This window comes from Balearica regulorum, chromosome 21, assembly GCF_011004875.1.
Source record: "Balearica regulorum gibbericeps isolate bBalReg1 chromosome 21, bBalReg1.pri, whole genome shotgun sequence".
NCBI lineage: Eukaryota > Metazoa > Chordata > Aves > Gruiformes > Gruidae > Balearica > Balearica regulorum.
This window is the reverse complement of record NC_046204.1, coordinates 7,886,882-7,914,704: the sequence shown is the minus strand read 5'-3', so window position 1 is coordinate 7,914,704 and position 27,823 is coordinate 7,886,882. Positions and strand designations below refer to the sequence as shown.

General features: G+C 53.5%; 2 protein-coding genes across 18 annotated transcripts in view; one reads left to right on the top strand and one right to left on the bottom strand.

The window, feature by feature from the left end:
- The window catches only part of SPEN (spen family transcriptional repressor), a 77,425-nt gene extending 64,653 nt beyond the window's left edge, over nucleotides 1–12,772 (top strand). For 6 of the 10 annotated variants that reach the window (XM_075773358.1, XM_075773350.1, XM_075773352.1 and 3 more), the window contains 5 exons: nucleotides 822–8,757; nucleotides 9,355–9,768; nucleotides 10,656–10,850; nucleotides 11,378–11,536; nucleotides 12,264–12,772. In XM_075773358.1, the coding sequence (XP_075629473.1) occupies nucleotides 822–8,757; nucleotides 9,355–9,768; nucleotides 10,656–10,850; nucleotides 11,378–11,536; nucleotides 12,264–12,395 (8,836 nt within the window). In that variant the 3' untranslated portion in view covers nucleotides 12,396–12,772. The remainder of the gene's footprint in view (nucleotides 1–821; nucleotides 8,758–9,354; nucleotides 9,769–10,655; nucleotides 10,851–11,377; nucleotides 11,537–12,263) is intronic. The other 4 variants (XM_075773355.1, XM_075773351.1, XM_075773357.1 and 1 more) reach the window with 1 other exon arrangement.
- A 4,491-nt stretch (nucleotides 12,773–17,263) lies between these two features.
- Nucleotides 17,264–27,062, bottom strand: ZBTB17 (zinc finger and BTB domain containing 17). 8 transcript variants are annotated; one of them, XM_075773408.1, is made up of 17 exons: nucleotides 26,965–26,994; nucleotides 25,461–25,545; nucleotides 24,850–24,967; nucleotides 22,411–22,617; nucleotides 22,053–22,241; nucleotides 21,615–21,779; nucleotides 21,385–21,513; nucleotides 20,688–20,929; nucleotides 20,451–20,593; nucleotides 19,784–20,084; nucleotides 19,585–19,672; nucleotides 18,921–19,037; nucleotides 18,693–18,813; nucleotides 18,437–18,567; nucleotides 18,133–18,348; nucleotides 17,743–17,832; nucleotides 17,264–17,648 (listed from the first exon to the last, which is right to left on the bottom strand). In XM_075773408.1, exons 2-17 carry the CDS (start codon nucleotides 25,464–25,466, stop codon nucleotides 17,362–17,364), a joined length of 2,550 nt encoding a protein of 849 aa, XP_075629523.1. In that variant the 5' UTR covers nucleotides 25,467–25,545; nucleotides 26,965–26,994; the 3' UTR covers nucleotides 17,264–17,361. The 8 variants fall into 8 exon arrangements, with proteins under 8 accessions (XP_075629523.1, XP_075629522.1, XP_075629520.1 ...); XM_075773407.1 differs by having other exon boundaries at nucleotides 26,914–26,978; XM_075773405.1 differs by lacking the exon at nucleotides 24,850–24,967 and having other exon boundaries at nucleotides 26,914–27,042.
- Between the last annotated feature and the right edge of the window lie 761 nt (nucleotides 27,063–27,823).

Genomic DNA, 27,823 nt, shown 5'->3' with positions numbered 1-27,823 from the left:
AATGTAAAAACATAAACTTTGAAGCCAAATAAACGCATGTGAAATAGAGCGTGCAAAACACTCTGTAACGGTAGAGAATTGTAGCACCAGCTCTATGCCACCCCTCTGCCAAAGAGGCATGTTCAGTGTTATAGATGGCTTATTTTTGCCGTTTGGAGGCATTCAGATAATAACACTAATCGCTTGACTTATTTTATTGACTGCCTCCCATGAATTCACTTGATCTCATAAACAACCTGATTTTTCTGTTGTTGTTGTTTTGGTTTTTTTGTTGACTTGGTCTTACTGTAAGTAGGCAATGTCAGCATGTCACATGCAACGAAAGAGCTAATTTTGGAATTAAATGGTCATGTACAGGGTTTAGAATTTTTAAAGAAATCTTATTACCACTTTACTGCTTAGTAATGGAGAGGTTCTGGCCTCAAGTTTTGACTTGACTCATGTTTTCAGAGGCAGGTTTCAGGTTCTTGAGATGGGGTGGTCATCACCATGACAGACTGTGCATGGGCACACAGGTGCTGTGTAGGTTTTACCTTAATTTAATCCAATATTTGAATTTGGCAAAAATGAAGCAGTGAGGGTGGTGAGAAGATGCTGTCACAAAGTGACCACTTAACTACATATGGTATTTGATAAGCTAACAAACCATTTAATTCACCGCGCACCGATTCATTGTTAAATCTCTGTATGCAGGTGTGTACGCTTGCCTTGATGTACATACAAAGGAATTGTTGTAAACTGATTCCCCTGCATTGCAAAGAACGTGGTAATGCAGTCCGTTGGTTGAGAAGGAAAACTAACCTGTTTATTCTTATATTTAGCAGAGATGAAAGAAGAGGATCTTACGAATATGCCCCCGATCGTACTTACTACGAGACTGTTCGGACTCCAGGGACGTATCCTGAGGATCCTCGGCGAGAATACCCAGCTCGAGGCAGAGAATTTTATGCAGAGTGGGATCCCTACCAAGGAGACTACTATGACCCACGATACTACGATGACCCACGCGAGTACAGGGATTACAGAGGCGATCCGTACGAGCAAGACATAAGGGAGTACAGCTACAGACAACGGGAGAGAGAGCGGGAGAGGGAACGGTTCGAATCTGATCGGGACAGAGACCATGAACGGAGACCGATTGAACGGAGCCAGAGTCCCACGCACTCCAGGCGTCCGCAGAGCCCTGGAGCGTCTCCCTCACAATCGGAACGGCTGCAGAGCGATTCGGAGAGGAGGATTTACAGCAGGTCGTCGGATCGTAGTGGCAGCTGCAGCTCTCTGTCTCCTCCGCGATATGACAAGCTCGACAAAGCCCGTGTGGAACGTTACGCAAAAAACGAAAAAACAGAGAAAGAGCGTGCTTTCGACCAGGAGAGAGTCGACAAGGAGAAACGCTTGGTGAGAAAGGAAAAGCCGGAAAAATTAGAAAAGGAGAAAACCGATAAGCAAAAACGAAAAGCAAAAATCCATTCGCCCAGCTCTCAGTCTTCTGAAACGGATCAAGAGAATGAGAGAGAGCCCAGCCCTGAAAAATTGAAGGGCAATAGTAAACAAAGTAAAGAGAGAGGTGACAAAGAAGGGACAGCTAAAAACCGCCTGGAACTAATGCCCTGTGTCGTGTTGACCCGAGTTAAAGAAAAGGAAGGGAAAGTTATTGATCAGCCTGCTTTGGAGAAACTGAGAGCAAAACTTGATAATGACACTATGAAGTCCCCACTTCTTGAACAAAAAACACAGACATCTCAAGCGGAGCAAACCAAGTCTGATCAGTCTAAACTGGAACCTGTCAGAACCAAGGTACAAAAAGAGAAGGCAATTGCCAGTCACGTAGAAGTGGTGGATAAGGAGGGAAAACTGAAACCCAAAAAGCACTTGAAGACAGAGCAAACTTCCGAGGGGGCAAACGCAGTGGATTTAGACAAGTTGGAGGCTCGTAAAAGACGTTTTGCCGATGCAAATCTGAAGCCTGACAGGCAAAAACTGGACGTAAAAAGAAGCAGCCAAGATGAGGAAGATGCGCGCGTGGTTTTGAAAAAGCAGCTTGATGCAACAGCTTCGTCTAGAGAAACGACAATGTTAAGGGAAGGAGAATTGGAGAGAAAACCCCTGAGGAAGGAGATGCTGAAAAGGGAATCTAAAAAACTCAAACTGGAAAGACTTATTCCTGCTACTAGTCCCAAAGAAATTCAGGAGACTCTTAATGTTGGTGGGATTGGCATGCGTTCCACCCTCGATTCGCAGGCGAGGCTGATGGAGACAGCCGATGAACCAGGGGAAGTTCAGGAGCTCTCTTCTAAAAAATTGAACCCTGTAAAACCCCAGCATAAACAGGTACAGCTACTAGACGACCAAGGAACAGAGAGAGAGGACGCAAGGAAGAATTACTCTGGTCTTCCTGAAGACACACCTGACCATAAACTTGGCCAAGAGAAACCTCAGTCGACTGATACGGAGGAGAAAATTGGCATTGACATCGACCACACGCAAAGCTACAGGAAACAAATGGAGCAAAGTCGCAGGTTAAAACAGCAGCTGGAAATGGAGATCGCAAAGTCTGAGAAGTTTGGCAGTCCAAAGAAAGATGTGGATGAATATGAAAGACGGAGCTTGGTCCACGAGGTGGGAAAACCTCCGCAAGACGTTACCGATGACTCTCCACCGAGCAAAAGGAAAAAGACTGACCAGTTTGACTTTGAAATTAGCACTAAAAGAGAAAGAAACTACAGAAGTTCTCGTCAGGTGAGTGAGGACTCGGAGAGGACATCCTGTTCCCCTAGTATCAGACACTTCCCTTTTCACGAAGATGACGACACGCTTGATTCTCCGAGGCTAATGCCGTTAAAGGAAACCAAAGAGTCGCCTAAAATAGAAGAAAAGGGTCTTTCGTACTCCAACGTGACTGTGAGGGAGGACTCGCTGAAATTTAATCCTTATGATTCCAGCAGAAGGGAGCAGATGGCAGAAATGGCTAAAATAAAACTATCCGTACTGAGTTCTGAAGATGACTCGAGTAGGTGGGAAACACAAGTGAAGCAGGAGCCCGGTAGAGTTGATATCAGCTTTCCAAGCAGCATCGTCAAAAGAGACAGCATACGCAAGCGCTCTGTCCGAGACCTGGAACCTGGGGAGGTGCCTTCAGATTCGGATGATGACAGTGAAAACAAGCCCCATTCCCCAAAAGCCTCGTCCTTGTTGGAGAGTTCCAGGTTGTCTTTTTTATTGAGGGATAGAGAAGAGAAGTTACGTGAAAGAGAGGAAAGACTGTCAAGTTCCTTAGAAAGAAACAAATTTTACTCTTTTGCGTTGGACAAGACAATCACACCAGACACAAAGGCCTTGCTTGAAAGAGCTAAATCTCTGTCTTCGTCCAGAGAAGAAAACTGGTCCTTTCTAGATTGGGATTCAAGATTTGCTAGTTTTAGAAACAATAAAGACAAAGAGAAGGTTGACTCGGCTCCGAGACCTATTCCATCTTGGTATATGAAAAAGAAAAAAATCAGGACCGATTCAGAAGGTGGAAAACTGGATGATAAGAAAGAAGATCATAAAGAGGAGGAACAAGAGAGACAGGAACTGTTCGCTTCTCGGTTTTTGCATAGTTCAATCTTTGAACAGGACTCCAAGCGCCTGCAGCATTTAGAGAGAAAAGACGATGATCTCGACTTCATTTCTGGTAGATTGTATGGGAGACAGTCTTCCTCTGATGGGACTAACAGCGCGGCTGATTTGGTGCAAGAACCAGTGGTTCTCTTCCACAGTAGATTTATTGAACTGACACGAATGCAGCAGAAAGAAAAGGAGAAAGACCAGAAACCAAAAGAAGTGGAAAAACAGGAAGATAAAGAAAACCGGCCGAAAACGCCAGAAGCGGTTCCTGATAGTAAGGAACCAGAACATAAAACTTCCTCAGTGGTTGGTCCCTCTTCAGTCACTGTCCTACCACAGGAACCAGCAGCGGTTGCTTCTGAGAAGGTAGCAAACGAAAAGGTGGTGGTGGAAACAGCTTCTGTAAAAGAAGAAAAACCATCTGAACCTGCTACTGCAGCAGAGGAACAAAAACCTTTTCCTGAACTTGCTGCTCCTGTCAAAATCGAACTATCTGAGCAAACCGAACCCCCACCAGTCATAGAAGCTAGTAAAGAAGTTGTTGCTACAACCCTAGCACTGGAGGAAGACGCTGTGGCAGCAGAGCATCCTTTGTACTTGGATACCAAGCCTGCTACTCCCAGAACTTCATTTTCCCGAGCAGACATCAGTGCAGATCCAGAACCTGAAGCTGCCCAGTTGATTCCACCTCCACCCAAGCTAGTTCAGAAGTCCGATGAAGCCGCTGAACCTAAAGAAGAAAATCCTCCACCTTCTGCCAATGCTGATGCTAGCACGAATCAGAAGGTAGAGGTGGCTGCTGAGGTCCAGCCGCCCGTTTCTGACAATGATATGGAAGTCGAACCTCCAGTTGTTGTAAAAGATAAAAAGTCCTACAAGAGTAAGCGCTCCAAGACTCCCGTGCAGTCAGCTGCAGCTAACGTGGTGGAAAAGCCTGTCACGAGGAAGAGCGAAAGAATTGACCGTGAAAAACTCAAAAGGTCGAGCTCCCCTCGTGGGGAGACGCAGAAACTTTCTGAGTTGAAAGTGGAGGCGGAGAAGGTTTCGAGGAATGCTGCTAAATCCCCTAGTTCTGCTGCAGAGCCAGAAAACGTGGAGCCAAGCTTGCCGATAGGCCGGACTAGGCGCAGAAACGTAAGGTCGGTCTATGCTACCACAGGGGACAATGAAGGCCCATCTCCAGTGAAGGACTCCGTGGAGGTCACTAGATCCACCAGGAAGAGAGTGGAAAAGGAACCGCAGGAAACGGTGACAACCGTTCCTACGACCCCAAGGAGGGGAAGACCTCCAAAAACCCGCCGTAAGCCGGAGGAGGACATCTCTCCAATAAAGACAGAACCGGTACAGCAAGAGGCGGAGGAGGCTGAAACAAAAGATGCTGTGGAAGCTCCTAAGCCTGCAGAAGGTTGGAGGTCTCCTAGATCCCAGAAGTTAACACACAGTCACTCATCCGCTGCTACCAGCCAACAGGGGAAGAAAGGGAAGAACGAACCAAAAGCCGATACTTCAGCTGAATCTGAAGATGCTGCTGAAAGGAGCGGTCAGGAATCGAGCGTCGGTGACAACAGCAATAAAGCAAAAATCACTGAGAAAGAACCGGCAGTGAGCGAGCAGAAACGTGATCGGAAAGAACTGGATGTGGAGAAGAACCAGCTAGAAATCCCCACAGTTGAGATAATTGAGAAGAAGCCGGTGCCAGAAAAGGTTACGAAATCCAAAAGGGGAAGGTATAAAAATACCAAAACTGTTGTAGATAAAGCATCCGTGTGTCTCAAAAACGTAGAAATACGCCTCAATGTGGACGAAGTCAAGGGTGCCTTGCGGCCAACTGATGAGGAGGCAGAGCCGGTGGCAGTGTCGCCAGCCAAAATGAAGAACCCCCCAAAAGAGGACATCTTGCCACCCCATTTTGCTAAGAACGAGGTAGAAGATTCATTCCCAGAAACAGAAAAAGAGGTGCTGCGGGAACCAAAGCAGTCCCCTGAAGCTGCCCAGTTAGCAAAACAGATCGAACTCGAGCAGGCTGTGGAGAATATTGCGAAACTCACCGAAACTCCTCCATCAATTTCTACCTACAAAGAGCCGACAACAGACGTGCCTGAAGTGCGTCAGGAGGAGGAAGGAGATAAACCCGCGCATCAGGCTAGTGAAACGGAGCTGGCAGCGGCCATCGGCTCCATCATCAATGATATTTCTGGGGAGACGGAAAGCTTTCCTGCACCCTCGACATACCCTGCTGAATCGGAAGCCGAAATCCCCGCAGAGCCCTTGGTGTTACCGTCCCCTCGGGAGGAGATGGAGCCCGAGACTGATCAGGCAGTAAATAATATCCTAGAAACTGAGGCTGCCGTCGAGCCTGCAGTGCAGCCAGTTCCCAGCTCTGCCCCTTCGGTGGTAGAGACAGAGAGCAAGGAGGCCGAAGTCAGCTTCAGCGAATCTTCCAACTCTGCGCAGGAGACCGAGACCTTGCAGGAGGCTGAAGTTGCTCGGAAGGAAAAGGGCCGTCAGAAAACCACGCGGCAGAGACGCAAAAGGAGCACGGGCAGAAAGGGCGACACTGCTGAAGTCAATGCCTTCGAGCCCGAGAGAGTGCAGAGCAAGTCGCCCCCCGCCAATGAAGTAAAGGCAAAACCTGAAGAAGCCTTGAAGGAGGAAAAGCAAACTAAAAATGCAGCTCAGGTGTCCGTGGAGCCAAGCGTTTCTGATGCCAGCAAGGCTGCAGCTGCTGATGTCGTGACCGCGCACGAAGCTATCGCCGAGAGCAGCACCTCTCCAAAAGCGCCCGCTCCAGCTCCTCTGGACCTGGCTGCCCCGCCAGTTCCCCTGGACGAGGGGAGTCAGAGTGGGTTCAAGATACGGTCACCCATGGAGAACGCACCCGTCACGCCGCCGGGCGCCCCAAACACAGCCCTTCCTGCCGTCCCCTCGGCAGCAGCCAAGCTGCCCACCCCCGTGCCTGCTGCGATTGTCCCCCTTCACTCTGGCGCTACCAAGGTGCCGGAGTGGATGGTAAGGCACGAGGAATCCCGTGCCCGTTCCACGCCCCCGCCTGCTCTCCCACCAGACACGAAAGCGTCAGATATCGAGACGAACTCCAGCACTTTGAGGAAGATACTCATGGAGCCCAAGTACGTCTCAGCGACGAGCATAACCTCCACGCACGTGACGACGACGCATGCCGAGCCGGTGAGCGCGCCTCGTTTGGAGGAGACACCCCTCCACCCCGCGGTAGAGGCCATAAAGCCAGTTTCGGAGGAGAAGCCGGCAGTTCCGATCACCAACGCCTTGGACCCACCGGTGGCCGAAGCACCGGTGTTCAGCGAGAAGGAAAAGATAAGTACCGTGATTGCTCCCAAAGCCACTTCCGTTATCAGCAGGATGCCCCACAGCGTAGATCTGGAGGAGGCTCCGAGGATCACCTTGGTGAAGCAAGCTCCCCAAACCCAAACGTGTCTTGTCAACGCTCCCTCACCGAAATTTAAGCAGAGGTCAAGCACAAATGATAACAGTAGGTTTCATCCGGGATCGATGTCTATTATCGAGGAGAGGCCTGTAGAGACTGGGTCCAGTCCAGGGCTGCGGGTGAACACCTCGGAAGGCGTAGTGCTTCTGAGTTACTCGGGGCAGAAGACGGAAGGGCCTCAGCGAATTAGCGCCAAGATCAGCCAGATTCCCCCAGCCAGCGCTGTTGACATAGAGTTTCAGCAGTCTGTATCCAAGTCTCAGATTAAACAGGAACCTATCACGCCATCTCAGCCGACGCCGAAAGGCTCCCAGACCTCGGCAGGTTACGGGACTGTTTCCACCCATTCTTCTTTGGTACTAGGAACGCAACCTTACAATACGTCACCCGTCATCTCCTCCGTTAAACAAGAACGTACTGCGCTGGAGAAATCCGACTCATCCCACCTTTCTGTCCAGACTCCAGCGTCTCAGCCCGGTAAAGTACTCACGCAGACTGTAAACACTCCACCCGTACTCGTCCACAACCAGATGGTTGTGAACAAAAAACTGTCTGATCCAGCTGCTCTGAAAGTGGAGACCAAGACTCTGCAACCCTCCAACCTGAGTCCTGGAGTTAGTCCTCACCACCCTTCTCTCTCTGGGAAAATGCATTCGGAAGCAAACCACGTCAGCTCGGGACCCAGCACCCCAACCGACCGGGCGATTTCCCACTTGGGGGTCACCAAACAGGAGCCGCACTCGCCGCGTACTAGCGGGCACTCGCCATCGCCATTCCCCCGGACTTGTCATCCTGGCAGTACCTCGTCTCCGGCTTTATCGAGCAGTACCCCGGTCATGCTGGCGCCAGGAATTCCCGTCCCTCAGTACATATCCAGCATGCATCCCGAGCAATCTGTTATCATGCCCCCTCACAGCGTAACGCAGACTGTGTCCCTGGGCCATCTGTCCCAAGGCGAGGTGCGAATGAACACCCCTCCTCTCTCCGGCATCCCTTACGGCATCCGCCCAGAAGCGCTCCACTCCCCCAGAGCTGCTCTGCAACCCCAGATAGAGATCAAACCTCAGCGATCCAGCACGCCCCAGCCAGCTCCGATACGAGACATCGTCATGCCTCCTCTGTCTTCTCAGCATGCCCCCGAGGAGGAGATGCACTACCACCACACCACGGTGTGCAGGGGGCCAGCCCCCGTTCAGTCTGACGTGCTGGTGATGCAGCCGGATTACCGCATGCACCCCACGAGCATCAGGCTCGACCAGTACAACGTTCCCCGGGATGTGAGGATGATCATGCACCCGCACATGGCCACCGTGGGCGAGCACCACTCGGAAACGAGACAATCCCGAACACCTGAAGGGGCTGTGAAAACTCCCCCCGTCAGTAAGACCCCGCAGCCTGGAAAAGAGACGCCAAAATCCTCCGAAGGCAAGATGGCACACTCTCCTCACAGCGAGCCTCGGCTCCTCAGCGTCCCCTCCAGCAGCCAGCTGCCTGGACTGCCTTTGACGCAGCCGGTGGTGGTACCGCACGGGGTGCAGATCATGCACCCTGCAGGGAGCTCCTTTCACGATTATCGGTCTGTGTATGGCGACATGAGGAATTACCATACAGCGGCACAGCTCGGGCATCCTCAGTTCCCGGGTGCCTCGCCGATCGGGTTGCCTTCCAGGAGCATGACCCCATCTCAGGTGAGAAATAAAACCCTTTCTTCTGCTCCTACCTGAAATCTGGAGCGCTCTGGGCTAATTACAGGCCCAGTGCAGCTCTGCGTGGCCACCAGAGCTGAGTTTAGCTCTCTGTGGTTAGTCTCCAAGCCCTGCTTAAGTTCATAGCACAAGAGGAGCTACTTTTGTTTGGCCAATGGGGTTTCAATGCTGCTTAGCATTAGAGGAAGCTAAAAAAAAAATCCCATTTTCTTAACTACTCTAGGACTCCAACCAGAAGGTACGAAGCTGCCTGCGGGTTTCTAGACGTAGAGGTGTTGGGGGGAGAATTGGCAGCATCGAGGTGGCACGTGGGTCAGACATTCTTGGCTAAGGATGGGCTTGGGGCAGGATTCAGGGGATGCGGTTGCGGCTCTTGGGTGTGAGGGGCTGCGGGGGTGCCTTTGGAAGGGGAGGCTGGTCCAGGCACCACTGCAGCAGGGCTGGTGCTATGGCGTGGAGACAGAGATTCCTCCGCCAGCAATCTGACGGCATCCTGGCAGCCTTATCGTTGAACGAGTTCTGATATGCCCACAGCCTAAAATCTTTCCTTTCCCCGCCCCCTCCCCACCTGCTTCCCAGGGTCTACCGGAGGGCGAACACTCGCACCCCAGCCAGCCCGGACGCAGCAAGACTCCTCAGATCCCCCAGGATCCCAAGGGCCCGCCAGCAGCAGGACCAGAACAGAGTCACCACCCCACTGTAAATAGGCATGCGGCACCGATAGACCCTCACGTCCACCTTCAGAGGGCACAAGCAGACACGGGCCAGACCTCCTATCCTTCGCCCGTTGCCATTTCAATGAAACAGGAGCTTCCGTCACCGCACCAACCTCAGGCGGTTCCCAAGCAATCCATGTTTATCCCGACGACGTCGGGTCCCGGAGCCCCGCCAGGGCTGCCCCTCAATCGCCCCGAGCCCCAGTCCGCGCTCAAACAAGAGCCATCTCCTCACCCCGTTTCGCAGAGACCTGTGGATATGGTTCAGCTTCTGACAGTAAGTATCGCTCCGTTGTTTTTTCCTGGCCGAGTAGCCTCGTGCTCCTCGTCCGGGGAGAAATAATCAGGTTCTGTGTAGCTTATATCTCACCTGTGGCACCAAAATGCTTCAGATGCAGAGGAGGAGATTGAGCGTCTGTCTGCTCTCTTTGGGCTGTTTCTGTCCCTGGTGAATTTTAGCCGTGTTCACGTTTACCTGGCGTTTCCTAGAGTCTCGCGATAAGGCACCGTTAATGCGGAGCAGCCGTGTTTCTCCCGTTATTGTTTCAAACAGCCTGCAAGCTCAGGCAGGCAGTGCTGCATCATTCTTACAGTCAGCTGTTTCTTAGGAAAGTTTTATTTACTGGCAGGAAAGAGTGCTGGTGTATTTAAGTTAAAGAGAAAAACCCCACAGCTTCCCAAAATCTAGAGACTGAGGAAGAGGAGGGAGATGGTGAGGAACAGGCACTCACAAGGAACCGAGAGTTCCGTTGAGCACTGAGCGTTTCCTGTATAACCTTGAGCAGCTCTCCTGCTGCTGCCGTTTCTCAATTCTCCCGTTTGTAAAAGAGAAAATCGCGTTTGTAACAGCCCCGCTCTGCCTCGCGCTGTGTGGGAGGCTGGAAGATTGGGAAGTGCTCTGATGTGAGGATGAAGGGAGCCACCCAGGCGTCTTAGCCAGCTGGAAGAAAAAAAAAAACCAGTGAGTTACTGATTTAGCAGGACCTAACCCGAGCCTGGACCGGCACGTACGAGGAGTAGTGAGATGTTACATCTGTACAGAAACAAAGTGGTGGTGTCTTAATTGCCAGTGAAAGTATTGGAGACAAACGAGCAGCTCAGATGGGATTTAAGATCCCTCTCTCCTTCATTTGCATTTAATATTTCTTCTCCCTCCCTTTCCAGAAATACCCAATTGTCTGGCAGGGCCTTTTGGCTCTAAAAAACGACACGGCCGCTGTTCAGCTCCACTTCGTCTCTGGTAATAACGTCTTGGCGCATCGGTCCCTGCCGGCGCCGGAGGGAGGACCGCCGCTCCGAATCGCTCAGCGCATGCGACTGGAGGCTTCGCAGCTGGAGGGCGTCGCGCGCAGAATGATGGTGAGGGGTCGGGACGGGGCGGGGAGGGAGGATGCGTGTCTGGGAAGAGCTGATCTCTGTGTGCTGAAAGCTGGGCTGTTATTACCCACCACATAACAAAAAAAACCCTACCAGTTCTCGCAGAAACCTCGTCTCTCGTTGCTTGTCTCACGTTATTTTGGGATTCCTGCGTCCCAAAGAGCGTGAAATGCAGATCACAAGTCACGAGCAGTAGGTGTTGCTCTGCATTCGTAGAAAAGGGAATGGTGGGGTTGGGAAACCTCTGGAGTCACCCGTCCCTCAGCCCTGGAACAAATCCCTGCTGGCTCTAACACGTCCGAGTAAGGTGGAAGGTGCAATTCAGGCGGCCGTGGAAATCAGTAGTTTTCAGTCCTTTTTACTGTCTCCTGGGCTGGCCGAGCTTTCAGCACGTCCTTTGTAACTTCAAAGGACTTCAGAGAGGATTTTCCACTGCAGATAATGAATGTCTGTCAGGAACCAGCCTGTTCCCAGCAAACGTTTGACTTAATGACTGTTTTTCTTTCCAGGTGGAGAGCGATTACTGCCTATTACTGGCCTTGCCGTGTGGCCGAGACCAGGAAGATGTAGTGAATCAGACTGAGTCACTGAAGGCTGCGTTCATCAGCTACCTGCAGGCCAAGCAAGCTGCAGGAATCATCAACGTTCCCAACCCCGGCTCTAACCAGGTATTGGCAGGAAAAGCCCTGTAGATAAACTAAATCGATAGATAAACGGGACCCACAGCTTTCCGTCCCCGGTCTTTGCTTGAGGTTGTAGTTGAGCTGCTTGGTTTTAGTATTAAAACAAAATCCCTGCGTTCACCATGCTGGTTTCTTACATCATCAGTCCAAACACACCGATATAATCAGTAACAATTACTGAAGATGAACTGCAAAGCCAAAAAAAACCCCAACCCAAACGTGTATTCAGTTTGTTCACAGCCCTGCGTCTTTGCCTGAAAACAAACCAAACCCATTTTCCAGCTGGAAGTAGAGTCCTTGTTTCTTCCTCATTACCGTATCCTGATTTCTCCAGGACACATGGAGTTTTCTTGCTCTTTGCCGCGTAAAGACAAAACGTTTGCGTTTGGTGATGTGAAACATTTATTCCAGATGTATTACTGCATCGAGGCAAATTTAATCTGTTCCCTGGGCATAAACAGCCCGGGATGAGCGGTCAGCTCTCAAAGCAACTGCAGAAATGATAATTAATGGGAATTTTTTTGTCTTTTGCCCTAAAACCAGCCAGCTCTGGCTGAGCAGCCTCTCCTTTTTATACAACTGCACCGAGTTACGAGCCTTTAAGCACCTAAAAAATCATCCGAATGTCCCATTTTAAAACATTTTAAGCCAGCCCTCACCTCTGTTTGTCTCTCATCTGTGTTTTTTGGGGGTTTTTTTGTCTCCCTCGCAGCCTGCCTACGTTCTGCAGATCTTCCCACCCTGCGAATTTTCGGAAAGCCACCTATCCCGCCTAGCCCCGGACCTCCTCGCCAGCATCTCCAACATCTCTCCTCACCTGATGATTGTCATCGCGTCGGTATGAGCTGTTTACCGGTTACTGACTTTACAATTATTTTTTTTTCCAAGGCCCTGCAGCAAAAAAAAAAAAAAAAAAAGCCCACAAAAACCACAAAAAAACAAAATTAAAATAAAAATAAATAAAAAGAGAGAGAGAAAGGAATGAAACAAGAAAATGCTGCCAGACTACCAGCCTCCTGCCCTAACCGGCCTCGATCAAACTGTTGCTGGGTAGCGGTTCCGCTACCTTGTATGTTTACATATTGCTTTAGCTTACGGACAACTGATGCACTCAGCAGGCGGACTGGTATTGGGTTTCTGTGCCTCCTTTTGGGGAAAAGATAAAGGATGGCTTATTTTTTTTAACAAAAAAAAAAGGAAAAAAATAAAAAAGAACCTGAACTGCCTTTGCACTAAATTAGTGACTCGGACCTTTGCACAGTTGGAGACACGCTGTGACGTTCTGGATGTCTTGACACACATTAACACGCGCCGTGGACTAAACGCAGGACCTGGGGACTTCTGCTGAAATTTGTGGGTCAAGGATCATTTCACACATTATCTTTTTTTTTATTTTATTTTATTTTATTGGTTGTTGGTTTTTTTTGGTTTTTTGTTTCGGTTTTTTTTGTTTTATTTTTTCTGGATGTGAACCTTCCTCTCCTCCACTTGCCCCTGCTGCAGCCGTCTTCTCTTCATCTGGGATGTACAGTTTACACTGAAAAAAAAAAAAGAAAATACAAAACAGAAAAAAAAAAACAAAAGGGAGAGCTATTTTCCTTCCTGGTGGGATATGCAGAACTCAGTGGGTGTGTGTATATATAAATATATATATAATATATATAAATATATATAATACTGACTTTAAAAAAGAAAAAAAAAATCAAATCCCCACAACATACATTTTTTTTTAATCTGTGCCAAAAATGTGTTTTCAGAGAAAATCTTATTTTCATACTCAGACTTTGTATTGTCACTCATTTGTAAGTGCGCTTCATTTAAACATGCCCCCCCCCCTCGTCTCATGAGCTGTGGAAGTGTTATACACTTGTACAAAAGACTTTTGACCCCCCCATACCCTCCCTTCGCCTTCCCTAACACTTATTAATTTATGGAACTGTTTTTTGTTGGGTTTTTTTTGTTGTTGGTTTTTTTTTTTTTTTTTTTCTCAGCGCAGTTTTGTTTTGTGTGTCCATTGGATTACAAACTTTATTAAAAAATACAAAACACCTCGGCGCCCAGATCTCGTCCCTCGGCCGCTCGGGATGGGGGCGGGGGGGAAGAGCAGAAAGATTTTGGGGGGGGTTTCGCCCAGGAGTTGTCACCAATCTCTTGTTTAAAAAAAAAAAAGGAAAAAAGAATTTTATCAGAGTAAATCAAATGTTTGTTTGTTTGCCCTTGCGTGGTGTAAATATTTGTTGAAAACCAAAGTTGGAATTTTTTCCCACTTCTAATTTTGATTTGTGCCATCTACTTGCAAAAAAAAAAAAAAATATCCCTGGATTTTGATATTCAGCATCCTTTAAAAAAACAAGAGCCAGACTTCATGTTTTTCAGTGGGCTTGGGCATAGGAGGGAACCGGTGCTGGGAGTCATGGGAGCCACTGCAACCCTCGGTTAATCACCAGTGCTGCTGCAAATGGGTTAAAATCAAGAAAATATGGTAAAAAAGGAGATTTTGGAGAAAATTTGGGACTCTGGACCCTGCTAGAGAAGCCAACAGGGGTGTGGGGGGGGTACAGAGAGGGAGACCCTGAACCCCCCGTCCCAAGGGCAGGTGGGGCTGGGGGGGGGGGGGCAGAGCTGAGCCTGTTTGTTTGGGGTAAAAAAAAAAAAAGGGCAAAAAGGTGCTGCTGGCACCTCACCCTGTCCTCCCCCCCACCAGGTCTGGGGGCTCCCCTGAGGACACCCCAGAGGGGACCCCAAGGCCCTGCGGCCATGGAGGGGGGACGGGGGGGGGGTGTGTGGAGGGGTGTGTGTCCGTCCCAGGGTCAGGATTGGGCCTTGTCACACACACACACACACCCCCCCCCCCCCCCACACACACACCCCCCAGTACCCCTGGGGTGGGATGGACGGACAGATGGCCACATGGACGAGGCCACGGACACACGGATGGTTGTACGGACAGGTTGGTTGCACGGTCACCTGGCCCCATGGATGGTTGGGTCAGCAGGACGCAGGGACGGGGCACAGACAGCCGGACACGGGGGGGGGCATAAAGGGCCTGATCCTGCCCATGAGTGGGGCGGGGGGGGGGTGTGAAATTGCTGGGGTTTTTTCCACAGGGGGGGAAAAAAGAACCGCAGTCCATTTTTGGGGAGTTTTATGTACAACGATGCAGGAGGTGAGTGTCCGGCTGGCCGTACAAGTGTCCGTCTGCAGAGTGTGCAACCGCCCTTGTGTCTGGCTGTACGTGCAAGTGTCCGTGTGTCCAGCAGGACGTACAACCCCCCCCCCCCAGCACCCTGGATGGGATAACGGGGGGGGGGGTGGGACAGAGCCACGGACGGATGGATGGACACATGGCGCTGGCACGTCCAGTCGGACAAACGGCTGGTTGGACAGCCATACGGACACGGCAAGTCCAGCCAGACACACGGCCAGGCGTATGGCTGGTTGAACATGCAGCCACACACGGGCATGGCTGAACGAACACACGGCCACGTGGTCGTACAGCTGGACACAGGGCTGGCTGCACACCCGGAGGGCCACACGGACACGTCCAGCTGGACTCACGGACAGTAGCACGTCCAGACAGCTGGACAGCGGCCCTGACAGGCGGACACATGGATGGCTGCAGGTCCAGCTGGATGCACCAGCCATCCGGATGGGTGTATGTACAGCTGGACACCAGGATGGGTGCAGGTATGGCTGGACACATGGTTGGGTGCACGGCTGCACAGCTGGACACTTGTATGTCCAGCCAGACACTTATCTCCTCTGGCCTTGTGCAGTAATCCCGCCCCCCCCCCCCCCCCAAAAAAAATGGACCTCCCCCCCCCCCCTTCCCCAAAGGCCCTGCTGGGGGGAACGACAGGGCACGGGGGGCAGAAAAAAAAAAACAAAAAACAAAAAACAAATCCACAAAAAAAACCAAACAAACCAACCCCAGCAATTTCACCACCACCACCACCTTCCCCCCCCCCCCAAGTTGATGGGGGTTAAAGGGCCTGATTCTGTCGGGGGGAGTGGGGTGAGAAGTTGCTGGGTTTCAGAGCAGGGCCGGGGGGGGTGGGGGGGGGGGGTGGGTTGGTTAATGCACAAGGCTGGAGGAGGTGAGTGTCCAGCTGTCTGTACATAAAAGTCTCCATGTGCAACTGTAGATACACCCATCTGTGGGTCTGAGTGGCTGTGAGACTGCCTGTACATCCAGCTGGACCTGCAGCCGGCCATGTGTCCGACTGTCCGTACATCTGTCTGGACGTGCTACTGTCTGTGAGTCCAGCTGGACGTGTCCGTGTGGCCAGCTGGGTGTGCAGCCAGCCCTGTGTCCGGCTGGATGTGCAACTGTCCGTGTGTCTGGATGTGCAACTGTCCGTGTGTCTATCCACATGTCCAACCATCCGCAATCCATCCTACAATTGTCCGTGTGTCTATCCACATGTCCGACCATCCATGATCCATCCTACACCTGTCCGTGTGTCTGGCTGTATGGGCAGTGTCCAGCTGTGCCGCGTCCGAGTATCTGGCTGCATGTCCAGCCAGCCATGAACCATCCATCCGACTGTCCGTGTGTTTGCCAGGACTTGCCCCTCTCCATGTGTCCGGCTGTACGTACAACCGTAACTCCGTCCAGATGTGCAACATCCACGTCTGTGTGGCTGTGCCACCATCCATCCGTCTGTTTGTCCGGCTGTATTTGCCATTGCCGTGTGTCCATCTGTCTGTGCCTCTGTCCCAGCACCCCGGGGCGGTTTGGGGGCTATGGGGCAGGACAGAGCGGGGGCTGTACGTCCTGCTGGACACACGGACACTTGCTCGTACAGCCAGACACAGGGCTGGCTGCACACCCAGAGGGCCACACGTCCAGCTGGACTCACAGACAGTAGCACGTCCGGACAGATGCACGGACAGTCGGACAGATGGATGGCTGCAGGTCCAGCTGGCTGCACCAGCGGTGTCACAGCCATCCAGACACCCGGGTGGTTGTATGGACAGCCGGACACCAGGACAGCTGTTCGTACCACTGGACACCAGGGTGGTTGCACGTAGAGCTGGACACATGGATGGGTGCACAGCTGTACGGACAGCCGGACACGTGGACAGTTGTACATACAGCTGGACACCCCCCACCCAGCCGGACACTCACCTCCTCCTTCCTCACGCACAAATCCCCACAAAAACGGACTTTTTGTCCCAAGTCCCTGCTCTGAAAAACCAGCAATTTCACACCCCTGCCCCCCTCGTGGGCAGGATCAGGCCCTTTACCCCCACCCAACCTGTGTGCCCCGTCCCCATCACCCACCCGGGGTGCTGGGGGGATCCTGTGCCCCCTCCCTGGCCACATGGTCTGGGGTGGCCTCTGGGGTGGCCCCAGCTGAGCCCCCAGACCCGGGGGGCAGGACAGGGCCAGGCTCTCACCTCAGCCTCTGCCTTGACCCTGAGGCACTAGCAGCACCTTTTCGCCCTTTTTTTAACCCAAAAAGGGTCTTCCCTTTGTTTAACTCCAAAACGCCCCCGGCAAATCCTAAACCACATTTTTGAGCTTTATCCTCTCACTTATCCCCATTTTTAATCAATCCTGCCCTCATGAGCCATTGAACACGTATGTGGGTAACCCCTCCCTCCAGCTCAGCTGAGGGGTTTGCGGGACCCCCACAGCCCCAAAGCATCATCCGGAGCAGCCACAAAGTGCCTGCAGTGTCTGTCCCCCGCCTCGAACCTCAGCCGTTAGAAAATATTGCAATTTATTCCATCTCTCTCCTTCCAGAAATACACTTTTTACACCATTTCCAAGCAGCTGTCTTTTAAATAAAGGCAAGGGGGAGTCACTCGGGGGGCGGCTGACCCTCCCCGGCTGTAGGCGCAGGAACCAGGGGGGCTGCGGAGGATTCGGGGGGTCCGTCGCGGGTTCGGAAGAGCAATTCTCCGGCAGGAATGACCTGTTCCGTTTGCCAAGCTGTGGCCGTTCCGTACTGCTGGTAAAAGTCCGTGTCGGCCTGGAACATGACGAGGGCCTGGGCGGTGTGGATGCGGACGTGCTGCGCCAGGCTGGTGGCATCCAGGAATTTTTCCCCACAGGAATCGCAAGCGTAGAGGATCTGGGTGTTGGGGTCTGCAAGGGAAAAATAAAAGAGGGAAGGTGGGGGGGTGGCAGGGCAGGAAGGGGCTGCCCCCCACCCCTTTTTCCCCCCCCGTCTCCTTCTCACCTGCTTCTTGCACTTGTTTCACTGCTTTGGTGATTTCGGCTTTAAGTGCTTCGGTCTCATCCGCCGTCACCGCAGCTGCTACAGGAACCACTGTAAGGCGGGGGAAAAAAAAAAAGAGACGGTGAAAGGGTGGAAGAGACGAGACAGGAATTGAGGGAGAAAAGAGACGGGAAGGGGGGCGGTGCCGGCTGGAGCAGGACGCTGGATTGTGCCTGTCACGGTATTTACGAGCTGGATCCAGCCAGGCTGAGACTTTTCCCAGCCTCAGGTCACGCCAACAGGTGCCGCACGCCACAGCTAAACCTCCGAGCTCCTTTGGGAGCCCCCAAGCTGCACCCCATGGATAAACCTCCCCTTTTGGGAGGGTTCCTGGGACCCCCCCGAGCTCACCCGTGAGCTGCGTGACAGCGGTGGCGGCCAGCGCCTCGGTGGCCAACGTCACCATGTCATCAGAAGCCACCGTGACAATGTTGACCTCGTCGCCTTCCTCCGGCTCGAGGATTTTAATGCCCGCCTTGCCTTGATGAACCGTCTTGACATGAGAACGCAGGTTGTCCACCCGGTTGAAACCCCGGCCGCATTTGTCGCACAAGAAGGGCTTCTCCCCTGGGGATAAAAATGAGGAAATTTGGGGACGGTTGAAGATTTAAGGGGGCGTTGCTTAAAGATCTGGGGAGCTGTCGCGATACCCCACCGGTGTGGATGATGATGTGTTTGGAGAGATCGCCCACGTTGACGAAGGCTTTGTTGCAAACGGTGCATTTGTGGGGTCGGATATTATCATGATGGCGGATGTGGTTGGCCAGTTGGCTCGACTGGACGAACCTTGGGGACACAAAGAGATGTCACCACGATTCCCATCCCCAAAAAATGACGCTCTGGCACCTCCACCCGGCCACAGAGGGCAAGTGGAGGTGCCCCCCCTTAAAATTCAAGGGGCGAACCCTCACCTCTTGCCGCAGCGTTCGCAGACGTAGGGCTTCTCCCCTGTGTGTTGGCGTACGTGGGCGATGAGGGAGCTCGCTTGGGTGAAGGCTTTTCCGCAGATTAAACACTGGCATGGCTTCTCTCCTAGGGAGAGACACAGGGAAAAGATGTTGGGGGGGTTCAATAAACCCAGGAGGGGGTGAGGGTCCCCTAAAAATCCCTCAGGGGGAAAAGCAGAGCTGCGTTCCTACCAGTGTGGATGCGGACATGGCGCTGGAGCGCTCCGGGATCGGCAAACTGGCGCTGGCAGTGGACGCAGACGTAGGGTTTCTCCCCGCTGTGGATCCGGAGGTGCCGTTTCAGGTTGCCTGAGAGCACACAAAGCTCAGCCGGGGGGACGCACACAGGGACACTGACACCCCCACCTCCTTCCCAGTGCCCCGGTAGCTCCATCGGGAAGATCCACTGCTATTTAGGGAGCGGGAAGCACGCGGGAGTGCTGCACTGCTGAGCCCCGGAGCCAAGGATCAGGGTAAGGCAGAGGTGGGGACAGCCAGAACAAGCACCTGAGGTTTGAGGGAACGGGGAGACTCCATGGAGCTCATCCAGAGCCTTCCGGCTCTGCAGTGGTTTGGGGAGATGCGAGGAGACATCTCCATCCCCGAAAGTTGGATCAAGGGCTCTTTACCCTGATTCCCCAGCATCCCTGGGCTGTGATTCCATGGGGGATGCCAGCCCAGCCCCGTAGAGGGGGAGAAATTTCTGCACCACCACGGCGAGAGGTTTAAACCCTCCTGTGCCCAGGATGAAATCCCTCCTCCAGCTCCGATCCCTGCACAGAGCAGTCCCCGTCCCCCTCCTGAGCCGGCCAAACCTCCGTCGCTCGGACCTCACCACCTACCAACCCTGTGCTACCTGAAGTGGTGAACTGCTTGCCGCACTCCCGACACTTCAGGGGTCCGTCAGCGATGTGAATCTTCAAGTGAGCCTTCAAGTTCCCCACCTGGGGACAGACAGACACAGAGAACCCCCCCCCCGGGTCACCCCCATCTCTCTCTGGAGGGACCCAAACCACCGTGGGTCCGATTTCCCCCACCCCCCCCACCCAACTCGCCTGGTTGAATTTCTTGTCGCAGTGGGGACACTTGTGCTCCTTGTCGGTGTCGTGGGTCTCCAGGTGCCGCATTTTAGAGGTGGGATCGGAGAAGGAGCGCCCGCAGTAGTCACACTGGTACGGTTTCTCCCCGCTGTGGACCAGCTGGTGCCGTTTGAGGTTGCCGGAGGTGGTGAAGAGCTTGCCGCAGTCATCGCAGCGGTATTTGGCCTCCCCCGTGTGCCGTTTCTTGTGGAGGTTCAGCAGGCTGATGAGGCGGTAGCTCTTCCCGCACTCCTCGCAGCCGTACGGCTTCAACGGGCTGTGGAGGAGACGACGCCGTCACGCCAGCGGGGAAAGAACTGCTGTGCCGAGCTCCCACCGCCCCGATTCGAGCTCCACCACCCCAGCTGGACCCGTCCAGATCCCACAGGATGTCTCGAAGCAACGCAAGAGGGAAGGACGGGGCAAAAAGATAAATCTCCTCCTGGAGCACCCCGACACACTGATGGATTTCGCAAGGATTTGCTCTTTTGTGGCAAAAGCCACATTTTTTTTAAGCGCTGCCAGCCTCAGTTGCTGTACCAACCTCTTGCTCAAACCCTCACGCCAACCACCGGCGTTGGCACAAGCCTTTCTGCACCCAGCTCGGCCCGGTGGCACCTCTCGGTCCCCGGTGTTGTCGTACCTGTGCGTCTTCTCGTGGGCTTTGCACGCAGCCGGGTCAGAGAAGGCTTTGTTACACTCCCTGCAGGAGAAGGGTTTCTCGCCGGTGTGGATACGGATGTGCCGCTTGAAGTTACCGGTGTGGGTGAACTCCTTCCCGCAGTCCTAGGGACGGAGGGGGACAGGTTCAGGCACGGCCGGTGACGCCTGGTGTCCCCCAGGGACTGGAGACCCAGCTGAGGGCCGTGGCCGGTCTCACCTCGCACTTGTGGGTGACGGAGCCGTAGGCTTTCGACTCGGTCCTGTCGCTGTAAGTACCCGAACGCAGCAGACGGGTTTCACCCGAGTTCTCCTGCCCGGAGTCAGTGCTCCCCGATTCGTTATCTTCGGCATTTTCTCCATTTTCTAACCGGGGCTGCTCTTCCTCAGGGATTTTAGCCTCCTCTTGGTCCTCCACCATCATCTCCCCCTCCTCCTCCTCCTTCCCTTCCAGCTCCATCTCTGCAGGCATTCAGAAAACGGGGATGCTAGGGATCGGGAACAGCGTAAGAGACACCAAACCCCACCTGTATTGCCTAACTCTAAGCCCGGGTTTAAAGGCAATGGGGATTAGACCAGCCCTACTGCACTCAGGGAAATCCTGGTACTCCACTGTACCACGCAGGTGCCGAGAACTCTGCCTGCAGTCAGTTTGGATTTGCAGGTTATTAGGCCAAAAATCCAAAAGCCTGTGCAGAGGAGCATTTTCCCAACATCTCCTAGCTCCGCCCCATGGAAAGCAGCTCCCATGGGCTCTGCGACCCACAGGAGACAGCGTTTACACAACAAAACTCACACCAAAACACTTAATTGTGTGGAAAACAAGGGTTCAACCCTTGCCCAGCTTTGCTTCAGCCCTGCTGAAGGGAATGAGAAGATGGCAAAGTTCCCGCCACTGCCCTCGCTCACAGACACACCTCCTGTTTCGGCACCCAGAGAGATGTCACCCTTTGCCGCGGAGCTGCCGCTGCTGACCACGCTCTCCGCTGGCTGCGGGTGGCTGGGGAATTCGGCATCGGGGCCCTCTTGGACACCAGCATCTGCCCCTACGAGCAACAGAGTGTCTCTGGCACGCTCAAGGAGACATTAGGTGTGTGTTGGGGAGGGGTGACAGCAGGATTTGGGGTGTCATCCGCTGGTATCTCACCTTCTTGGCCACCCAGCTGCTCTGTCTGCGCCTTGGGCTGTGCTGCTGCGGCCACGGGCGTCTCTTCCTTCCCCTCTGAATCGGGAGGAACTGGTTTTATTTTATCAAGATCACTCAGTGCTTCCGCAGTTGATCTCTTGTCCTCGACAGCTGCCTTGTCGGCCCCTGCAAGGGACGAAGCAAAGGGCTCCAGCTTTTGCTGCCTGCGCAGAGGCGCCCCGACAGCTGCCGGAAGAATTTCCAAATCCCATAAAGATTCAAAAAAGCATCAGTTCTTCAACTGCTGGTGCCACACAAGGGGATCAAACCCCATCCAGATGTCTTTGTGTACCAGGAGACGTACCCAGAGCATGGGTTTGGATGCGGCCGGAGAGCATGGTCGCTTCGTGGGGCAATTTCCAGTCTCCCTGGATGAGGGAAAGCGAGGAGGATACGTACCAATTTCGGCGGGGGGCTGCTGGCTCTCAGCGGGGCTTTCTGCTGGTGCGGCGAGGGACTTGAGAGCATTGCAAGCGCTGACAATCTCCTGCATCTGGAGGAAACCCGCCACGGCCAGCACATCTTCCACGTTGTCAGGGTTCAGGCTTAGCTTAGCCGTGTACATGAACTCCAAAACCTGGCCCAGGCCTGCAAGGGAGATGATGCAACCAGAAATAAGCTCTCACCTCTCAGCCGTGCAATTTTCAAAAGCCCAAACCCATGAAATAAAGGGCTTGAAGAGCTTCCCTCAAACCCTGGGCACAAAACCGCTTTGCTTAAGCGGCTGAGAAGGATATCAGAAAAATCCTCTGCCTACCTGCTGCGTTGCTGATGTCGAGGTGCACCACGTCCTTCTGGTCGACGAAAAGCATCCTGAAATACTCGCTGCAGGCCGCCAGCACAGCTTTGTGAGCCTTGAAGTCGATGCCGTCCACCACAAAGGTGCAGTCGCACAGCAAACCCAGCTGCCGCTGCTGGTTCAGCTGTTCCAGGACTTGCTTGCTGTGCTGGGGGAAATCCATGGCTGTGGGGAGAAAAAAACAAACCCCGGGGCGGGGGGGGGTGTGAGAAGGGTGCCAAAACCCCGACATCGTGTTGGAAAGGACCACAAAACAGGACAGATCACAAAGCCACAGGTCAACCACAACCCGACCGCCCTGTTCATTAAAAAACGTGGCCCAAAAAGCTTAATTTCAGCTCCTCGCTACAGCCACCTGCCTTCCCCACCAAATACAACCCCAAAACCTCTCCTGTAACAGCCGCAACGCCAGCACGGCGCCAGAGAGAGTTGCTTGAACAGTCAATGTATTTTTTTTTTGCCACCTTAACAGCATTTAAAATATAGTTATTGCTCCTCATCCGGCCCAAGCTGTGAGCAGGAACCCTATTGCCTCAGCAAACGCGAGTGCCGTTGTCCCTTTGGCAAGAAGGGCGGTGTCACCGCTCCCACCAAGGGCACAGTACAGAAAGCGTTCATCAAAATCTTCAAGCTCCTCCTCATTTTGGGTGCTCGCATCACGATACCGAGGAATTTTTATTTTTTTATGGTGCGTTTGGAGGGAGTTCTCCCTGTTCACAGCATGACTTTGGCTGAGGAACGCTGCAAACTTCCAGAAACCCTGCGAAAGCCTGTTTTTCAACGAGTTCCTTGTCGGCAAAGGTTGAGGGATCTTGCTGCCACATGTTGGGTTTTCTCCTGGGCTGCACCTGCAGGGTGCAGGGTAGAGAACAAAGGGTTTTCACTCAGCTTCGTTTTCCAAAAACAATTCCTCTATGGGCTGAAGGGATCATTTCATCCATGGGCAACGGAGGAGAATGCAAACGGGGAATATCCACGGTTATTTGTTCAACCTGCCAGGCCAGGAAGCCCCTAAAGCTCTGACTGCTGGAGAAGGCAAGGTTACGGCCAGGGCAAGTCGACGCTAAGCCGATGCTTGGTGTTTCTCTGAAGGTTTCCAGCCCGTAGCAGTTGCTTTTCCACTTTACCAGCTCTTAAAAACAGCCTGAGGAGTCTCAAGGAGGGGAAAGGCAACAGGTTTGGATCCACAAAACCTAGTCCCTTCCAGGCAACCACGAGCACGTCCCTTCCTCTGGATCCATTCGAGCATACACAAGCGCACAGCCGGGCAGAGGGAGCCTCCTCCTGTCTGCTGCAGGTGCTAGCAACACATTGGCAAAAGATCTTCCGTCCAAGGATCAAATCGGCTTCCAAAACCATTCCCAGTGGGGATGAGAAGCCCAGACACCTCTGACAGCATCCCATCACACACACAGAGAAGAAGTTTCACTCCCAAAAAGCACCGTTTGTATTTGCAATTAACTCGCTGCCGTGACTTTCCCCTAACTCTCCAAACAACGAGGTACTTTTTAACCACACACCCACAGCCTATCCCAAAATACATCCCTTGAGAGCCAAAATTACTTTTTTTATCAAAATCTGCCTGAATCCCCGCATACATATGACCCTGTAAGGTTTGCAAAGGAAACTCTGGGTAAAAAAAGGGGAGGATTTTCCCAGCAGGACAAGCAATGCTGCCTTCTGTGCTTGGAAAGCTCTGCGCAGCAGGACCCGAGAAATCACAATGGTTTGATGCACTAAAAGGCTATTTTTGGTAATTTGTAGGAGGCACTCTGCATCTGAACGATGACTTTTATCGCTCCCCGGTTGGACTCGCCTCAGCTTCGCATCTGAGCTTTTGCAAAGGAAGCAAAATTCCGAGAAACTCAACTCTTCCCGAAAAACTTCACCTTTTCTGCAGTTTCCTCCGTAACGTCACGTTACAGCTTCATTGGAGCACGTGAGCGCAGCGGGGCAGAGGCTAGGACGAGCTGCGTATCGCCCTCGTGCCCGAACCCAGCGCCCAACGTCGCCCAGCAGCTGAGATCACCTTCATACACTAAAATCCCTGACTCCAAGCCTTAAAAATCCCAAATATCTTGATCAAAAAAACCACAGCGCACCCAAAAAACCCACCCTGGTTCCTTGCCACGGCTCAGGCAGGGCCGGTTCGCAGCTCCAGTGATGAGATCAGTCTCCTTCCCCAACCAAAAAGGATGCACCAAAATGGGGCTGGATCTGGGGAGGGCAAATGCCAAATGAAGCTTTGCTGGTCCACCTGACCACTAAACTAATTAGCCCTTGTTAATGCAAACCCGTCGCTGTCGGCCGTTTAAGGCAGCAGCACTGTCTGCGGATGCGCGTCAGAGCTCCAAGCCTGAAAATCAAAGATAAGGCAGGATCGGTGCCCGACCTCACTCCTGCGCTGCGAGGAGCGGAGATATCCGGTAGACTGAAGCTGTGGGCGAGACGGTTGCGGCTCTCCTCCAGAGCTTTCCCCCTTCCCGGTGCTAAAGTCAGTCTCTACACGGCCATCCTGGGAGAAACGGGACGAAAAGCTCCGTTTTAAAACCCAAACCTTGCGTGTCAAAGGCGCCAGGGTCCAATGTCACCAACCCAGGACCGGGCACACCCCAATTTCACCTTGTCTGAGGCACACGAGCGCCATTTCCCCTCCCGACCTCTCCCCGACGTGGCTGTCATGTCTCTTGTTACCCAATTAATCACAGAAAAGCTTCGTTATGAGAACACCCACGCCTGCCGCGAGCACTTGCAGAGATAAATACAGCAGCTACAGTCCTGAGGAGCTTCCCACATGAGCTCTATTAAGCTCTTTCGCTTATTAATGACATTAACCTCTCCCCACACCTGCCACCTGAGCATCTACCTATTTAAAAAAAAAACCCAAAACCTCAATAATTTGGAAAAAAATAGCGGTCTAAGCGTTGCCTTTCAATGCTGTCACCATCCAGCTGTCCACTCTTATGCTGAGAAGAGAAAAAGGAAGAGGAGGTTTACTTTCTGCCTACCGTCATCTCCCTTCTCGTGTGTCAGCAGCCCTAATCCTTTCAGTCTCTGCGAAGAGGAGCCTGTCCTCATTTCCAGTAAGTGATTCTGCAACATTTTCAGTTAAAAAAATAAAGTTAAGAGCTGACTGACCACAGCATTCAAGGTACAGATGTGCTAATAATACAAGTTATGAAATAGAGAAGGGCTCTGGAGTTCGTGGTTGGCAGCGAAACCGGAAGGCGAGCTCACATTCAGCTGTAAGGGGGAAAAAAATAATCACAGGCAGGAAAAAAGTATGGTGAAAAGGAACTAAAAGGAGAAAGACACAAGGAGAGAGATGAGCAGAGACACTCTGGGCCCCCACACCAAAGAGACACCCCGTAGACCCCTCAGATATTTAGGTTTTGGGCCCACAGATAGACTCGCGCAGCTCCTGGCGCAGCGGGACGTGTCTGTGCAGGCAGGGCTGCCTGCAGGTAACCGGAGCCCTGGGCCGCAGCAGGCAGGGAGCCAGCGGGGCCGCTGAGACATCACCAGACCTCGAGCTCTGCCACGAAAACCGCAGTGCTCGGATGACGAACTACAAAACCTTCGTCTTCTTGCAAAAAAAAACCCAACCCTGTCTTTGCGACGCTGGAATTTCGGCAGAAACTTCCGATGCAAAAACGCAATTAAGGAAACGCGGCTTGTCCGTGAAACGCATCATCCATGCTTGAGAAGCGATGCCTGCAGAGGGTATGTACAGCTGGTGTGGGCTGTCATCACGCCAAAAAAAGATGCCAGAAGATGAGAAAAAAACCTTTTTTCCTTGAGTTGCCGCACAACGCTTTGAAGTTTTCTCTGCTCTTCTGCTGGCAACGTCCTTGACGTGCAAGTAGACAGTTTGTGCGGTGTCAGGGGACTCATCTCGCGCAGCGTTGGCTGGCGGGGCTGTCCCCCCCGCAGACGTCTCGCTGTGTCCCGAGGGGATGGTGGCTGCCCCACGCGTGGGGGGACAGGGCTTCGCTCCTGACCTTGTCCCACATCACCCCGCAGCTCCGTGACACGTCTCCCACAGGGGACACACACGCTCTGGTGAGGGTGGGCTGGTGAGGACCCCAGCGAGCACCAGCAGCCCCCCGCTCCCCTCACGACAGCCGCCCTAGGCCTCAGCGCAGGGCCCGGCAGCGGCCTGGGGGGGGGGGGAGGGCCGCAAATCTGAGGGGAAAGAGCTGCCAGGGCCCCCCCGGGGTGCTAAGGGGATGGAGGGAATCCTTCCGCAAACTCCCCTCAATAAACCGGGGGTCGCACACCGGGGTGCCCCCCCCCAGACCGGCTCCTCTTGGGGGGCCTCCCCCCCAGGCAGCGAGCTGGGCCGCAGCCCCCTTCCCCTCACAGCCCCCGTCTCTTCCCGAGCCCCCCACCCTTAAGGCCCTCCGCCCCAGCTCCTCCCCGGGCTCCCCGCCGCCCACCCCCGGCCCTCCCCACCGCTACCTGCCATGCCGGGCCCGGCGGGGGCCTCACATCGCCGCCCGCAGCGCTCACCGTGACACGGACCAGACAAAGGGCGCCGCCATCTTGGCGCCGGGCGGAAGCGGCGTCGCCCCCCTCTCCGCCCACCGATGGCATCGGCGCGCATGCGCAGCCCGGCCCGGGGCGGGGACCGCGCATGTGCAGATGGGGCGGTGAGGCTGGTCACGTGGCACCGCCTTCTGGTCTCCCCCCGCCCCCCCCCCCCCCCCGGTCTCCTCAGGAGCGCCGCCATGACAGTTCGGGGCTGGCGGGCGGGGGGGGAGCGGAGCCCTGAAGGACCGGGTGGTCCCGGGGCTGGTCCTGCGGCTCCTTGAGGGGCAAAGGGCCCTGTTCCACCACACTGTATGCCCCCGAGGGCTTCTGTTCCCCCCAACAAGGTTGCCCACACCCCTAGGTGTGCCGGCAGGCTGAGGCATCGGGCAGCTGCCATGATGGCGGCCGGGCATCCCCACAGGGATCGAGCCCAGCGTTGTGGTCCCGGAGGGTCAGTCAGCACGGAAAGGTGCAGGCAGCAGGCTGGAGCGCGGGCACACCCAAAAGTATAATATTCCTGTTCTTATCAAGCTGTTTTCCCCCCTAAGGCTGGATTTCCTGGCCTGCATGCCCAAAATGAGCCCATGACGGGGCCAGGCTGCTGCGGCGCTGGGGCTCTGAGCTGTCCCTTCACCCCCTCCCTGGCTGGGAAATCTCCCCCGTGCAAAACCAGCCGGCTTTGGGAAGAAAAAGGGTTGGGTTTTGTTTGTGGTTTGGGTTTTGGTTTTTTTTTTTTTTTCCCTTTTCTCCTGCGGCTGGAGCATCCTGTGTGAGGGCCTCCCGCCAGCCTGTCACCAGTAGATGGCAATCTGCGACCGCAGCGGGTGCTCCCTGGGTG

Coding starts and splice junctions, on each gene's coding strand:
- ZBTB17 (XM_075773406.1), bottom strand. CDS start 27,058: ATGCGCGCCGATGCCATCGGTGGGCGGAGAGGGGGGCGACGCCGCTTC. Junction 21,780..22,052: donor GCAGCCCCCCGCCGAAATTG/GTACGTATCCTC, acceptor CGTCCCTTGCAG/GGGCCGACAAGGCAGCTGTC. Junction 20,594..20,687: donor CCGTCACCCACAAGTGCGAG/GTGAGACCGGCC, acceptor CTCCGTCCCTAG/GACTGCGGGAAGGAGTTCAC.